General features: G+C 32.3%; 1 protein-coding gene and 1 long non-coding RNA gene across 5 annotated transcripts in view; both read right to left on the bottom strand.

Moving 5' to 3' along the window:
- MYEF2 (myelin expression factor 2) overlaps nucleotides 1-16793 on the bottom strand; it is a 37159-nt gene that overhangs the window by 9494 nt on the left and 10872 nt on the right. For 3 of the 4 annotated variants that reach the window (XM_032297535.1, XM_032297538.1, XM_032297537.1), the window contains exons 3-12: nucleotides 16652-16704; nucleotides 15414-15421; nucleotides 15222-15315; nucleotides 8901-9092; nucleotides 8068-8221; nucleotides 6776-6825; nucleotides 6596-6659; nucleotides 2009-2110; nucleotides 429-479; nucleotides 70-138 (exon numbers count right to left, since the gene is read on the bottom strand). In XM_032297535.1, coding sequence (XP_032153426.1) covers nucleotides 70-138; nucleotides 429-479; nucleotides 2009-2110; nucleotides 6596-6659; nucleotides 6776-6825; nucleotides 8068-8221; nucleotides 8901-9092; nucleotides 15222-15315; nucleotides 15414-15421; nucleotides 16652-16704 — 837 coding nt within the window. The remainder of the gene's footprint in view (nucleotides 1-69; nucleotides 139-428; nucleotides 480-2008; nucleotides 2111-6595; nucleotides 6660-6775; nucleotides 6826-8067; nucleotides 8222-8900; nucleotides 9093-15221; nucleotides 15316-15413; nucleotides 15422-16651; nucleotides 16705-16793) is intronic. The other variant, XM_032297536.1, reaches the window with a different exon arrangement.
- On the bottom strand, nucleotides 2292-3233 carry LOC116564428. The gene is made up of 2 exons (XR_004274887.1): nucleotides 2757-3233; nucleotides 2292-2715 (listed from the first exon to the last, which is right to left on the bottom strand). It is a non-coding gene; the product is annotated as an uncharacterized LOC116564428 (long non-coding RNA).

The raw sequence follows: 16793 nt of genomic DNA, 5'->3' as shown, positions 1-16793 counted from the left end.
CAGGGTGGAGATTTTAATAACAGGGAAAACTAAATGTGCACATGCTTCCCACTGCATACATGTACCTACCTCCCATTCGGCCAACTCCTCCAAATCCTCCCATGCTATTCATTGCTTCCAGACCACCAAACCCTATTCCTATGGAATAAAGATTAATTTTGAGATCCAACTGTCAGTCATGTAGCTGAAAGATACATTTTGTAAATGTTAAATCTCACCAGTAAGCTCTTCATCCACCCTACCTTGTGCAGCTACTTCTTAATACATCACTTTCCTTAAAGTATGTACCAGGCTCAATTTCTGCTAGCAGCCTTTAGAACATGAGCCAACAATAAACCATGACTTTTTTTCATGGAATTCTCAACACAGTTTCTAGTTTATTAAAAATGGTGATGGGTACATACAAAAAAACAAATCTTTATACATACCTCCTCCAATTCTATTCATTCCTCCAAAACCTGGACCATCCATTCCCATACCTCAAATAAAATACACAGTATGTACTTTAAGTAAATTTTATTTTTATGACTAAAGAATGATATAATGCATTATAGCAAAATATATACCACTGGTCTAACCACAATGAAACACTAGAGAAGCGGTGGGGTACAGGAGGCATGGTTTAAAGTGCCATGCCATAGGAGCTGTCTAATCACAAATCTTAAAAAAGGCTTCTAAGAACATTTATTAGACAAGAAAGCAAAATTCACTAGTAACACCCACAACATTCAGCTAGAGAATATCTAGAACTAGGTAATCATTTACTTTTTTCCACAATAAACACAGAAATATTACTATCAATGATTTTTTTTCCAGCACAGACACAGAAATATCACTACAGCAGATTTAGAGATCAGGCCAGAATGTAAGGACTCCTCTACAGATGGCAGTTAAAGGAGTAGTATAAAATTTAAAATTATAAATAGTACATATTTAGGAGGTGGTAGGTAGGTGTGAGAGTCTAAGGATAAGGGAGAAAACTTGTTTGGATCAGAATGATTACCATAATGAGCCCATAAAGTGTGACTACAGCATCTCAACAAAAATAGAAACCTGATAGCATTTATCAGTCTATCAATTAAAACAATAATTCACAAAGTATGGTCCAGGGACTCTTTAGGGTTCAATAGGTCAAAACTATTTAAGTCACCAAATACTACCAAGACATTATTTGACTGTTTTGCCACTGTTTTTCTTGAGTTTAAGATGTAATTTTCCAAAGACTATATGATACACAATATCACAAAAAACTAAATGTAGAAACAAATACAGTAGCATGGATGTCTAATATTAAGCCAAACATTAAAAAGATGTGTGGAAAGGTAAAATAATGCCACTCTCCTCACTAATTTCTTTTTTGCATTGAAAAACAGTTTATTTTCTTATAGATTTTATTTATGTTAAGTAATGAGTTTATTTTTTAATACATAATTTTTCTAATTTCCAAGTTTTCATTTGTAATACATTTCATTTTTATTTCATTTATAGTATAATAAATACCAGTAAACACTGGTAATTATAGCTATATAAACAAAAGCATTTTGGGGCTCTCAACAATTTTTAAGATATAAAATTAAAAGTCTGGGTCCTAACACCAGAGTTTAAAAACCAATCTCCAAAAATGAACTGTGAGTTCCTTCAGATGAGCAGCCAAATAACTACCTGAAAAGCCACATTCCCAAATTTAAGTTGGCTATGATATTATAGCATTTCAGCCACTCCATAAATACTGTACATACATGACATATTCTCCTTCTGCTTTAAAGGCATTTCAAAATCAAAAGTGCTAAAAGGCTAGCTACAATACAGCTGGCCCCAAAGAAACCTTCCTGACTTTTGCCTATCTCTTTCATGTTAGCTGCTCTCAAGGTTTCATTCCTTTTTCAGACTGAAGTGACATCATAAATATCTAAATATTAATTAGAGTCCTTTAAACAGACCAGATCGATGGCTTTATTAGCTAGCATATGTATCATTTAAAAAGAAAAAAGAAAGTTAGAATACTCACCACCTGGACCTAAATTTCCCATTACACCACCTATGTTCAACTGGCTGGCACTAATAGGCTGTCCACCTGGACCAAGTCCCATTCCAATGCCTCCAAGGCCACCTAAAACAAAAATGAGAAGAATATTACCAAGATCCATATATGATTAACTAATTGGCAAGAAAATTTTTTAAAAAGCCATATACCTGAAGTAGTATCCCTAAAATTTCTGCAAATTTGCACTGGTTCTTGTTTTTATCTAGAAAGTAGCACACTGAAGCCTGACTATAAAACCATTTATTAATGAGAAGTGTTTTATGATATGAAACATGATACAATATAAAGTACACCTTATATACCACTTAAAGGTACAATGAAAGGAATAATAAAGTATCGAGAGGATTTTGAATATCATAGCACCTTATATATGGCACACACATCTGAAAATGAGCATCTTGCCCAAATTTGTAGAACCACTTCAAATTTGAGAATTACTTCTTAAACGGTTCAAATAACACTAAAAAGTAAATAACCATGTAAGTATAACATTGCATAAAGCAAATATTACATTACCTAGTTTTCTTATTGCTATAAATATTTATTTATACTTATATGGCACCCTAAGTGTTTTAACATCTATTATTCATAGAAGAGGAAATTTTTGAGAACTTAGGTTAGTTGCATAATGACATGGAGCTGATTTTAAGACTTTGGTCTTTGTTGCCAAACTGCACAACAAAAATCTTAAAATCAACTACAGGAAGGACACAGATTACTTATAAAGAAAGGATGATTCAACAAATAGTTGACTTAATAGAAATGGTATAAACCTGAAGACTGCAGAATACTTTCAAAGTGCTTAGAGAAAATAATTATCAATCTTAAACTATAAAACAAGTTAAACTATCTTCGAAGATGTTTAAAAACCAAAATTGAGATAATTTACTAATAAAAGATCCTCACTAAAACAGCTTCTAACATATATACTTCAAAGAAAAAAATGAACACCAGAGTATAAAAGCGGAGGAGTAATGACACAAGAAAATGGTAAATAACATTGTCTAATTTGTGGGACAGAAAAAAAACAGTACAGAACCAATAATACAAAACTCAAACGTTCAGCAATGATAGCATATAATTCAGTAGGAAAGTGACTGCATTCAAAGGTCATTCTACTATTACTAAAATAATTATATTAACTTCAGGATTCATAGAAATATTAAAATATCCAGAACAAACACCAAAGAAGATAGGAGAAAAATAAGTATTTGTAAAACAGAAAAATAAAACACAAAATAATATAATGGAAATTAACCCAAATGAACCAATACATGTGAAGAAACTGAACTCTTCAATTTTATAGGGAAAAAAACTATCAAAGTGATTTTTTAAAAAGTCTAATCCCAACGATAACAATGTTTATATGGGGGACATCTAAAACAGTAAAAAGATAGGAAAAATGTACCAGGCAAGTACTAAACAAAATAAAGTTGTTGTACTGACATTAATATCAGACAAAAGACTTAAAGTAATTACTAGAGAAAAAAAATCACCCATTAATATAAAATGTTTGATTCACTAGGAAAATATATTAATTCTAATCTAGATGGACTTACTAAGCTAGCTTAAAAATATTTAAGTAAAAAGAAAAAGTTGACAAATCTACTATTATACTGGGCAACTTTACCAGACACAAAAGATAATAAGATAAAAAGTGTTACAGACAAAATTATTAGTAAGAATCTAAGACAATTTAAATGAGTAATACACTTGATTTAATGGACATAGATCACTGCACTCACCAACTATTCCCAGAATACTAAGAAAAATGCATCATATGGTAGGCCTTCCATAAGCCCAAATTAATTCCAAAGATTCACACTCATATATAAACCATGTTCTCTGACCAAATTGAAATGAGAAATTACTAAGAAAAAAAAACTCATACCTTTTGAAACTGAAAACTTCTACTTTCAAATAATATATGGCTCAATAAGAAATCATAATGGTAATCTTTTTTTTTTTTTTTTTTTTTTTTTTTTGAGACGGAGTATCCCTCTGTCACTCAGGCTGGAGTGCAGTGGTGCGATCTCGGCTCACTAAAACCTCTGCCTTACAGGTTCAAGTGATTCTTCTGCTTCAGCCTCTGAAGTGGCTGGGACTAAAGGCATGTGCCACTACGCCTGGCTACTTTTTTTGTATTTGTAGTAGAGATGGGGTTTCACCATGTTGGCCAGGCTGGTTTTGAACTCCTGACCTCAAGTGATCAGCCCACCTTGGCCTCCCAAAGTGCTGGGATAACAGGTATGAGCTACTGCGCCTGGCCCATAATGGTAATTTTTAAATACTCTAAAAAGTGACCCATCATAAAAATGTTCCATAGCAAAACCCATGTACTAGCTTTATAGTCATAACTGCTTATATTAGAAAAGAAAAGCTACCAATTTAAAGTAAGCATTCAACTTAAGGAGTTAGGACAAAAACAAACTAAACCCAAAGAAATAGAAGGAAAAACATAATAAATAAGGCTAAGAGCAGAAATTAAAAATACAAAACATCCAAATTCAGTTATTTGAATACACTATTAAAACTGACACATTTCTAACAAAACTAACCAAGAAAAAAATAAAAAACGCAAACTCAGAATTTTTAAAACAGAACCATAGATGTAGAAAAATTTACTGAGATAATTGTATGCCAAAATATTTGAAAATGAACAAAAATCGAAAAATCCTTAGAAAAATAGAAATTACAAAAATTGACTCAGAAAACAATAGAAAATATAAACCATCAGTAATTAACAACTTCCCAAAAACAATAGATGAAGGCCAGTTTTACACATAATTTCTAGCAAATATAAAAAGAACAGATAATTCTAATAAAAAAGAACAAATACTTTCCAACTTAATACACAATAACTAAAAATTAAACTAACCTAAAAACAGAAAAATGTATAAAATGTGGTATCAGCAGTTAAAATGAAGAAACTAGAGCTACATCTATCAATATAAATGAATCTCCAAAACAATTTTAAACAAAAAAAAAGCAAGTTATATAATACATTATGATGTTACTCAAACAAAATTGTAAATCCAGCAAAACAATTCCCTATGTTTATGGTAGTATGGTAGGTATGTGTAATCAAATTATTAAAAACTAAGACCGGGCGCAGTGGCTCACGCCTGTAATCCCAGCACTTTGGGAGGCCGAGGCGGGTGGATCACGAGGTCAACAGATCGAGACCATCCTGGTCAACATGGTGAAACCCCGTCTCTACTAAAACTACAAAAAATTAGCTGGGCATGGTGGCGCATGCCTGTAATCCCAGCCACTCAGGAGGCTGAGGCAGGAGAATTGCCTGAACCCAGGAGGCGGAGGTTGCGGTGAGCCGAGATTGCGCCATTGCACTCCAGCCTGGGTAACAAGAGCGAAACTCTGTCTCCAAAAAAAAAAAAAAAAAAACTAAATAATAAATACTCTATTCATAAGTTGCTTCATCTGGATAAGGCATAAGTTGAAAGATGGGCAACGGAGATGGGGAAGCTCCATTTTACCTGTAAAATTTTATATATTTTAAAGAAAAAAAATCTATAACAAATATGGCATATAACTATATAAATAATTTTATTTTTATCTGTATATTTAAGATTTCTTATAAGAACACTTTAAAAACCAGAGAAGGTGCAGTGAAATAGCAAAAGCAATAGCTAATATTTATTGAGTGCCTACATAATGCCAGAATGATTCTAAGTGGTTTACATATACTAATTCATGTAATACTCATGTCAACCCCATGAAGTAGACATTATTATTATCCCAACGTGTCAAATGAGGCACTGAGACAAAGATGCTAAGTGTATTACACTGTTATAATCATTTGGAAAACAATTTGATAATACTAATCAATGGGAATACCATTAGAACTGTAAATCTACTTCAGAATATCTGTATGAGGGAAGTACCCAAAACCATAACAAAGATTTGTGTACAAAAATGCATGTGTTACTCTGTTGGTTACTCAAACAGAAATAAAAGTTCAAACACCTAAAATACAGAACAGTGAAACAGTTATGGAACATCTATCTGATAGACTATTATACTACCAATAAAACTATTTGAAAATAATTTTCAACATAAAAAAATGCTTACACTCTAATGTTAAATAAAATACAATTCAAAATTATTTTTGTTCCCAACTATGTAAAAAATATACATACAAGGCTGGAGGAAAATACAGAAAAACGTTATAATGAAGTTACCCATAGATGATAAAATTACAGAGCTTTTTTTCCTTCAAGTGCATAAATTCACCAAACATTTTAGAATATATTGCTAAAAAGAAAAGTTACCAAAAAGAAAAAAACAAGGCACGTAACATTTATCTTCTCAGTCTTCCTAATCAATAGCACCAAACTATCTTCATAACTCCAAAATAATCCCAAATTGTGATTATAGCAAATTTGACATATAACAAATATAAAGAGAACAGATAATTCTAATTTTTAAAAGCAAATTAAAAAACTAGACCTAGGCACAAAAACAGAGTTTTGCTTAGCACATAATAAACCAAAAAAGCCTATGATGTTTCTCATAATAGTGTTTACTTACGTGGCAGTTGTGGTGTTTTACTATCATGTGAACGGTACTCTTCATGAGGAACAGACTTGTCATCCTAATTGCAAGAAAATTTATAATATAGTTAATTTATTATCACAAAGAACTGTAATGTAGAGGAGAGTCAATAAAATTTGAAAAGGTTGGAGGCTGAAGTGATATACATGAACTCACCATTTTCACATGCATAGGTCTATCAAATAAAAACTGCCCATTAAACATAGCTGTTGTTGGTTCAGTCAAGGAAAGCCAGTTAAGATAACTATGTAAAATTATATCAGAACACAAACTAATTTTTAATAATCTTAGAGTCCAACTATCTCTGATATTTTAATTAACATCTTTAATATGTATTGGTATTAGCCACTTTCATATACTCAGAAAAATATTCAATTCTTTGCTTTATGATTTTATTTCATAAGATATATTTTATTTTTTTGTATGAGATTATTTTTATTAGTATTTTTAAAAATACATTTCCATTGATACTACCAATATTTGAGTATTCCTCACCTTATGTTCAGATTACTGGAATGCATTTCCATCAGGTAATTCTTCCTTCAATCTTTTGTACCTCCAAACTAACTTATTAATAACTTCAAATTTAAAATAATTAAAATTCCATTTTTAGCATATTATTCCTCTGATTGAAAGGCAAAAAAATTCACCACGGCACGTGTATACCTATGTAACAAATGTGCATGATCTGTACATGTACTCCAGAACGTAAAGTATAATAAATAAGAAAAAAGAAAGAAAAAAATTTAATTTTTTGTTACAATAAAATTTCTTTATATATATATTTTTTAATTGTACTTTAGGCTCTTGGGTACATGTGCAGATCATGCAGGATTGTTGCATAGGTACATACATGGCAATGTGGTTTGCTGCCTCCAACCCCCGTCACCTATATCTGGCATATCTTCCCATATTATCCCTCCCCAACCTCCCTACCCGCTGTTGTCTCTCCCCTAGTCCCCTCCAACAGACCCCAGTGTGTGATGCTCCCTTCCCTGTGTCCATGTTTTCTCACTGTTCAACACCCACCTATGAGTGAGAACATGCAGTGTTTGATTTTCTGTTCTTGTGTCAGTTTGCTGAGAATGATGGTTATTTTTAATTCAACCATTGAAAAAAGTAAACTCATAAGGCTTCACTTAAAGTAACTGCATTAATATACAATGGATTACACAATTGTTAAATGTATGTACACAATTAATTATGGTAGGAAGAGAGAGAAGAAAAAACTTCATACTAGCCTTGTACAATATGGCTAATTCAAGTTTTAAAAGTGACTTTAGTACTTGTACCTAGTCAGGGTTTTATTTGCTGGAGACTAAAGTCTAACACACATCTCTAAGACAGGCACAGGCAACCTTAAATTCAATTACCACCCTCAAACCCCCACCAAAATAATAGTATTAAGTTTCTTCAACCTCATAAACAATGCTAAAATGTCAGGATACAAATTGCTTGAACTGCCTCAATTGCTTGCTCAAAAGTGACAGTGCCCATTCCTCTGCTCTTGCCATCTTTGTCTTCTTTAATATCTGCCCGCTTTACAGTTCCAGCTATGCTGAACACTTCCTTTAGCTTCTTCCAACCAACTTTGAAGTCAAGCTTTATATAAAATTGTATAAAGTTACATATCTAATAAATCCCTCTCCCCATCTGTAAATACAAAAGAATATCTCAAAACCATAAAGAACTGTAAGCCTAGTTCAACAATACATCAATAATGTTCAAATTTAAAAACATCTTCAGTTGTTTAAAATCATTAAGCTACATCTACATTGTTCCTTATCCTCTTTTTTAAATTTCTAAAATTATCTCTCAACTGCTCAAACCTGTTTTGAAACTTGCACATCTATTTTTACCAAGAGAAATCCAGATTTTGAAAAGCATTGTTTTCACTGACTTTCAAATGCTTAGAACAAATGACAAACCAACTATGACATGCATATTCACAAATATCAAGGCTACAAAAAAGAAATCCATTTACAAATATAAACTGAAACACATATAATTAAATTTCAAGAACTACTTGAATGTGTATAAATTGCACAGATCAATGTTTAAAAATCCAAATCATTTTATTTAAACTCTAACCTTCTGTGTGTGTGTATATATATGTATGTATGCATATATATACATCAGTTGGGTTTGAGTTTATAATAATTACTGTTTCACTTACTTTAGTTAAAAATAAGCAAAATGTTCTATAAACCACTCATTCATCTAATCAAATTATCTAATTATCTCTCTGAATGACCAATTTTAGACTAAAGCTTCAACTTACATTGGCAACAAAAATTGTGGAACCAAGTCTACCGGCCTGCAAATTACTGATGACCTCAGGAGGAATGTTGGGATTATTGAGAATGGAAGGTGGTAAATTCATCAACCCTGATCCCATATCAGGGACATGTCCTCCTGGAAACGATCCTCCTGTTCGTTGCAATGCCCTACGAGCATTTTCTCCATCAGGATCCTATAACACAATCGGATGTTAAATTCTACTAAATACATCAATAATTCTATATAATTAAAATAACAACTTAAATTCTACAGTAGCAATCCTATCTGGCTCAAATTATTGACCCTCTTGAAGAGTGAGCTTTTTTCTCATCCAGAGAATTGAGTCCCATAAAAACCTGTGGGTAGACAAAAGATTTAAGTCTCCAGAGATGTCAGTTAAATAATTTTTTCCGATCACTAAAGTCATTTAAGAACTTGATATTAGTTTAATTTTGCTTTCACACTAGTGTACAAATATATATACGCATAACTCAAAGAAGAGTGAAGTACTCACTGTGACTTTTCTTTCCAAAATGTAGGAATGGTGATTTTTCACTACTGGATGACCAATGGAATGCCAAATTTAGACTAATTCAAAGCTTTTCAATAGTAGAACAGACTGTTATAAAGCCCAAATACCAGGGTGGAAGACAGGATGACTGACTGTAATCTGTAAATTTTATTCCTGAACAAATACAATTATCCACCTTCCAAATTCTTACCTTCCTCAACAATGATTATAATCTGAGATAGGGGAGGGGAGAGATAAAGGAAGGCTAAGTGTCCAAGTGAGGAATGATATTAAACATTGTTTTTTGTTAGGTTCATTAATTTTGTAAGAGATACACCCTACCTTTAAACAAAACCAAAGAGACACAGACACAGACAGACAGACAGACACACACACACACACACACACACACACACACACACACACACACAAATGTACTTCTCACTCATCCCACTAGATGAATACAAAAAAAAATAAATAAACAAAAACCACATAAACACATTGACAGACTATCATCTGTAATGCCAAATGATTGTTAAAGGTAAATATCATCATCACTTCTCCATCTTTACGCTAAGATCAAGTGTAAAGGTAACCATCAAATCTACTTTGCTGGTCTCAGTCTGGGAATACTGTACTAATTTTTAAAAAGTTACATGACTTTAATAAATTCTCTAGCATTGCTGGAGAAAAGGTGAAAAGGTAAATGAAACAATAAAACCATTCTGGCTTCCAACATATTTCTTCAATATGAGGGAACAAAAAGGATTACAAAAGAAAAAATATATCAGAGAATGCTTCAAAATGTTTAAGTTAATAAATAATAAATTCTTTAGGTCTAAGGATTCAAAAAGAGGTAGAAATACAAAATTAGGATAGTGGTTACCTATGGGGAAGAAAGATAACACAGAAGAGGTTTTTTGAACTATTACAGTAAGATATTTTGGTTGTTTGTGCTTATAACATTAACAAGGTGTATTGCTGTTTTGATCTTTTATACACACATGACAGAAATATATGCACATACAATACATGCACACATATATAAAACATATATAAAATAAAATTTATATAAAACAAATCACCTACTATATAACATGACTTTTATTCTTCTTTTCCCCTTGCTATCATCCTGCTGGTCACTGACTGCTATTGTTTTTGGAGGGCATATAGTAGCAGTTTATAACTGATACTATTCTGAGTTTAATTAAATGAAAAAAATGTAATTCTAAAGACTGCTAAGGAACACTGGAAATATACCTTCCTTAGACTTACACTGCAGTAGCACTTCTAAGCATTCATTCCATCCACCCATCTATAAATCAGATATTCCAGGAAAGGGAACACCAAAGTGACATTAATCCCAAAAAGTCAACTGAATAAATCCCTCATCATTTATCTAGGACAAATTAAGCCTTTTTTTTTTCCTCTTAAAAAAGTTGAAAATGGTGGCATCCTCTACCAATTTGGATTAATATAACTCTAGGGTCCCTGCAATATTACTGAGGATCTACAATGTGCCAATGTGCTTCAACTTAAAAGAACACAATAACATGGCCTTGATATTTAGCATGCAATAAACTTTTTTTTCCAATAAAAGAAAAAAATACCAAAATCTGTAGTACTTATCCTTTGAAGAGGAAAAACATAAAACAGAAAATTATTAGATTGGTGCAAAAGTAAATGCAGTTTTTGCCATTACTTTTAATTCAAAGCTTTTTTTAATGGCAAAAACTGCATTTACTTTTGCACCAATCTAATACAATCCTCAAAATAATCATTCAGATTATTATAATTTAAAGAAAATTAAGATACCAACACATTTCTGAAGCACTGGCCCTGGCTTACGCATAAAAACCACCTAACAAATGACTGACACAAACCACAACAGTCAAAATTTTCTCTACTAATTCTATATATTCCTGTCAATAATTTTTTAAATAATAACCCCCCAGACTCCAAGAGGATTAGAATAATTTGGAAGCAGACTCAAATAAAGGGATCTGGGATACATGTTACATGTTTGTAGCATGGCCTTTAATTTCAAGCTATTCTCACTCTCAGGAACAAGAGACTCTTGGACAGGAATAACAATCATTATTATTACGGCTAACATATATTAGGTAGTTACAATATTTTGAGCACTGTGCTTAGTGCTCTGTATAATCATAACATCACAAGTATAATAAATAGCTAACATTAAACGGTTTACATTTATTAACTCTTTTATTAACATTTATTAGCTCATTTATTAAGTTCCAATAGCACTATCAGATTGGTACTATCATTCTTCCCATCTTACCAATAAGAAAACAAACAAGAAAGGTTAAGTAATTTGCCCTGAGTTACAGAGGTTCTCTGATGCCAGAGCCTAAGTTCTTTACCATGTATGTCATTTAATCCTCAGAAAAATCTTATTAGGTAAATACAAGCACATTTCATTTCATAGTGTTGTACTTTATTGCGCTTTGCAGATACTGCACTTTTTGCAAATTGAAGATTAGTGACAATCTCGTGTCCAGCAAGTCTATCAGCACCATTTTCCCAACATGCGCTCACTTTGTGTCTCTGTATCACATTTTGGTAATTCATGCAATATCTCAACCTTCTTCATTATTATCTGTTATGGTGATCTGTGATCAGTGATCTTTGATGTTTTCATTGTTTTAGGGCGCCATCCACCATGCCCAAATAAAACAGCAAGCTTAATCAATAAATGTTCTGACCCCTCCACCGACAGCCATTCCCCATCTCTCTCCCTTGCCTCAGGCATCCCTATTCTGAGATAAAACAATATTGAAATAAGGCCAATTAATAACCCTACAATGGCTTCTAAGTGTTCAAGTAAAAGAAGGAGTTGCAAGTCTCTCACTTTTAATTGAAAGCTAGACATGATTAAGCTTAGTGAGGAAGGCATATCAAAAGTTCCGATAGGTGAAAAGCCGGGCCTCTTGCATCGAAGTTCCTGAAGAAAATTTAAAGTGCTACTCCAGTGAACACACGAATGATGAGAAAGTGAAACAGCCTTAATGATGTTTCAAAAACAGGTAAAAACACAAAATTTAAGATACTGGTTACCTTTGGGAAAGAAGGATAACACAGTAGAGAAGATGCTTCTTGAACTATTAAGATAGTTCAGTTGTTTGTGCTTGAAACATTTCAGTAGTCTGAAAGTTTCAGTGGTCTGAACAGAAGATCAAAGCAGCCTCATAATTACCTTAAGCCAAAGCCTAATCCAGAGTAAAGCCTTAACTCTCCTCAATTCTGTGAAGGCTGAGAGAGGTGAGAAAGCTGCAGAAGAAAAGTCTGAAGCTGGTTCATCAGATTTAAGGAAAGAAGCAATCTCTATAACGTAAAGGTGCAAGTAAAACAACAAGTGCTGATGTAGAAGTTACAGCAAGTTATCCATACCTAGCTGAGATCATTGATGAACGTGGCTACACTAAACAATATATTTTCATGTAGATGAAACAGTTTTCTATAGGAAAAAGATGCCATCTAGGACTTTCAGACTTAGAAAAGAGAAGTCAGTGTTTGGCTTCAAAGCTTCAACAGACAGACTGACTCCTTCATTACGGGATAATGCAACTGGTGACCTTAAGTTGATTTGAAGCCATGCTTACCATTCTGGAAATCCTAGGGCCCTAACTATTAGGCTAAATCTACTCTGTCTCTGCCCTATAAATGAAATAACAAGGCCTAGATGATAGCACATCTGTTTATAGAATGGTTTGACAAATATTTTATTCCCACTATTGAGACCTATTGCTCAAAATAATTCCTTTCAAAGTATTACTGCTCATTGACAATGTACTTGTCATCCAAGAGTGTTAAAGAAGATACGCAAGAAACTAACATTCACAGGCCTATTAACACAATATCCATTCTGTAACCCATGAATAAAGAAATAATTTTAACTTTCAAGTCTGATTACTTAAGAAATACAATTCATAACGTTATTGCTGTCATAGACAGTGATTTGTCTGATAGATCTGGACAAAGTAAATTAAAAACCTTCTGGAAAAGATGCACCATTCTAGATGTCATTAAGAACATCTGTGATTCATATGAGAAGGTCAAAATATCAATATTAACAGGAGTTTGGAAAAAATGTATTCTAATCCTAATGGATGACTTTGAGGGGTTCAAGACTTAAATGGTAGAAGTAAATGAAGATGTGGTGGAAAGAGCAAGAAAATGAGAAGTGGATCCTGAAGATGTCACTAAATTGCTGCAATCTCATGATAAAACCTGAACGAATTAGGAGTTACTTTTGGCTAAGTAAAGAAAGTGGTTTCTTGAGATGGAAGCTATACCTAGTGAATATGCTATGAACACTGTTGATATGACAACAAAGGATTTAGAATATTACATAAATTTCGTTGACAAAGCAGCAGCAGGTTTGACAGAACTGACTTCAATTCTGAAGGAAGTTCTACTGTGGGTAAAATGCTATCACACAGCATCACATGCTTCAAGAGAAATCTTTTATGAAAGGAAGAGCCAATTGATACAGCAAACTTCATTGTTGTCTTATGTTAAGAAACTGTGACAGCCACCCCAAACTTCAGCAACCACCACCCTGATCAGTCAGCAGTCATCAACACTGAAGCAAGACTCTCCACCAGCAAAAAAGATTACAATGAAAGCTCAAATAATCACTGGCATTTTCAGCAATAAAGTATTTTTAAATTAAGGAATGTATGTTGTGCTTTTAGACATAATGCTATTGCACACTTCAAATAGAATACAGTATAGAATAAACATAACTTTTATGTGTACTGCAAAACCAAAACGTATGTATGACACACTTTATTGTGATATTTCCTTTATTGCAGTAGTCTGGAACCAAACCTACAATATCTCAAAGCTATGCCTCTATTATCAGTCGTACTACTACAGTTATGTAGGTTTAGAGAAATGAAGTGGCATGTCTAGACACATCACTAGAAAGTGATGGAATCAGGAATCAAATCATTACTATACTATTAAATGCCATGGCTAACTGATAGTACTGCTCTCAACCAATGATTAACATCAGTATTAGTACAGAATCTTCAGGTTCCCAAAGTTACACTACCTATCTCTTTTAACACAGACTTTAGCAAGGATATGTTTGTAATAGGTCTGTAATCGAATTATTAAGATCAACAATTCAAAATAAAGGAACACATGAAGATGAGTGCTATTCAAGCCAGTCATTCTCAAGGTTAAACTGTAAAATTTTTTGTAACTTCTAGTCATTTTTTGTCAACCTATTTACACTGCTACAATTTTGTACAAAGAGAACATTTCCATTTTAGGGGATTCAAACTTCTAGTTATAAATTTCACTAACAGAGTTATAATTTTTATGAATTTTTAATCTAATATAGTTTCCAAGTAACATTCATAAAAAGTGAATATCAATTTTATTCAAAACCATAACAAGTTTGCATTATTAAGTGATCCTTAATTATCAATTACGAAAATATTGTGTTTCTCAAATAACAAAATCTAAAAATAGAAAATGTCTGTACCAAATAAACTCAGCACCTAAAGTTTACCCCCTTTGAATTTCTAGGTCCTGAATTTTTTTTTATTATGTGCTTCCATTTTTAACAACTTGGAACAAATCAAATATAGGATAACTGCTTAAAAGCAAACATAAAATCATGTACAAGTAAAACTATCATTAATATATAATGCGTTAATAACCACCTATGCTTAAAAACAACATTGTAGTCAGACAAATATATTAACAAAATTGAAAATCCAAGGAAATCATGTCCTTCTAGACAAATGTTTAAATTCCAAATATAAGAAATCTTACCTCTTTAATATTCAGGGGTCTTCCACTAAGATCATATTTGTTCATAGTTTCTAGAGCTTTCTTTACAAATTCTTCGTCTTTGAATTCAACCACACTTAAAAGGGGAAAAAATTACAGGAAATGTTTATGTACTAATTTTTTTCCAATCAAAGTTTAATTTGACTTAAAATACTTAAAGAAAAAATTTCTTACCCACAACCCTATATCCAGGTAGATTTGTCAAAATATGCAAAAGAAAAAAAAGTTTTAGATCAGTACATGAAGTTAATAAATTCTAACATTTCAATCATTAAAAGCAATTAATAATATGGTACAATCACTTTTCATCTTTTATACTTCCAGAACATAACAGGCAAGTGACCATAAAGGTTCTATAAATTTTTAAATGTATCTATTAAAGATAGTAGAATCTAGCATGTAACAAGCTTGGAGCATATTTTTTACTTTTAGGTGATTTTTCTTTAAGTTAAAACTAATGTCACTGTACAAATTAAATCAACAGGAAATCAGGGAAATAACTAAAGGCTCCAATATACCTATCGTTATATAGTTACAAATATTTTCAAAAGATGTGTCATCTACAACATATTTTTCAACTCTATTAAAATCAATACAGCAAATAAATATTAATTTTATTTTTAACAAGTTCTCTATTAGATTAAAACTACCTTCACATTTAACAGCACCCAGTTGGAAGTATATAAAAATCATCTATAAACTAATAATAAATTAATTTGGAGAGTTATTTTAAAGAATAATTCCCTGTGATTGCCACTCAAAATCCCATTTGAATACGATTACAAGTTTTTATTCATCATGCACCCAACTGGTTTTACTAGCATAAAATTAAACACTGTTAAGAGTTTTCCATTGTATTCTTCAGTATATTGCATTCTTGCTGCTAAAAATCAAAATATACTATCAACCAATTCCTTCTATGTCAATATAATCATAAATGTCATTCATACCAATTGGTCAGAGCACTGCCTCTTATGTAGTCCTGCAGGCTACCAAATTTAGCTTTACAGTAAAGTTTCAAAAATACATTCTAAACTAACACCTTTAAGCTATAGGCTCCTCAAAAAACTCAGGAATATTATCAATTCAGTGACTTTTAAAGTATCCTTGAAGACATCTAAATACAACAAAAAAAAAAATCCTATGTTAAAATCTTATTGGCTAAGAAGAAGTATTACCTTAGAGCATTGGGAAAGTGAATGCCCTTTTTGAGTATTTTCAAAACCCATCCCTTCCAGGCAGCTAGGTATTTGTAAAACTGTCACACTTGCTGGTAAAGAGCCTCAAATCTTGCATAATAAAGTAAAACAAAATGAAACTTAAGTTTCCAAAAACTGGTACAAGTATTATACAAAAAGTAAACTGCTGAGGAACTTTTAAACCTCAAGCAGATTATTGCCCACAGCACTTACCCTTGATTTTCCTTCCGCATCCTTAAAGAGCTCCACGTATGTAACCTCACCAACTACATAAGACATACAAAAGGAAGATACCAAGAAACAATACATTTAAACACCAATATCTTGCTTTACTGCACACCTGTGCACAACTCTA

Source organism: Sapajus apella, unplaced genomic scaffold, assembly GCF_009761245.1.
Source record: "Sapajus apella isolate SASKATOON/1434 unplaced genomic scaffold, GSC_monkey_1.0 scaffold37, whole genome shotgun sequence".
NCBI classification, from domain to species: domain Eukaryota; kingdom Metazoa; phylum Chordata; class Mammalia; order Primates; family Cebidae; genus Sapajus; species Sapajus apella.
The sequence above is the reverse complement of the archived record's forward strand: the minus strand, read 5'-3'. Positions and strand labels throughout refer to the sequence as shown.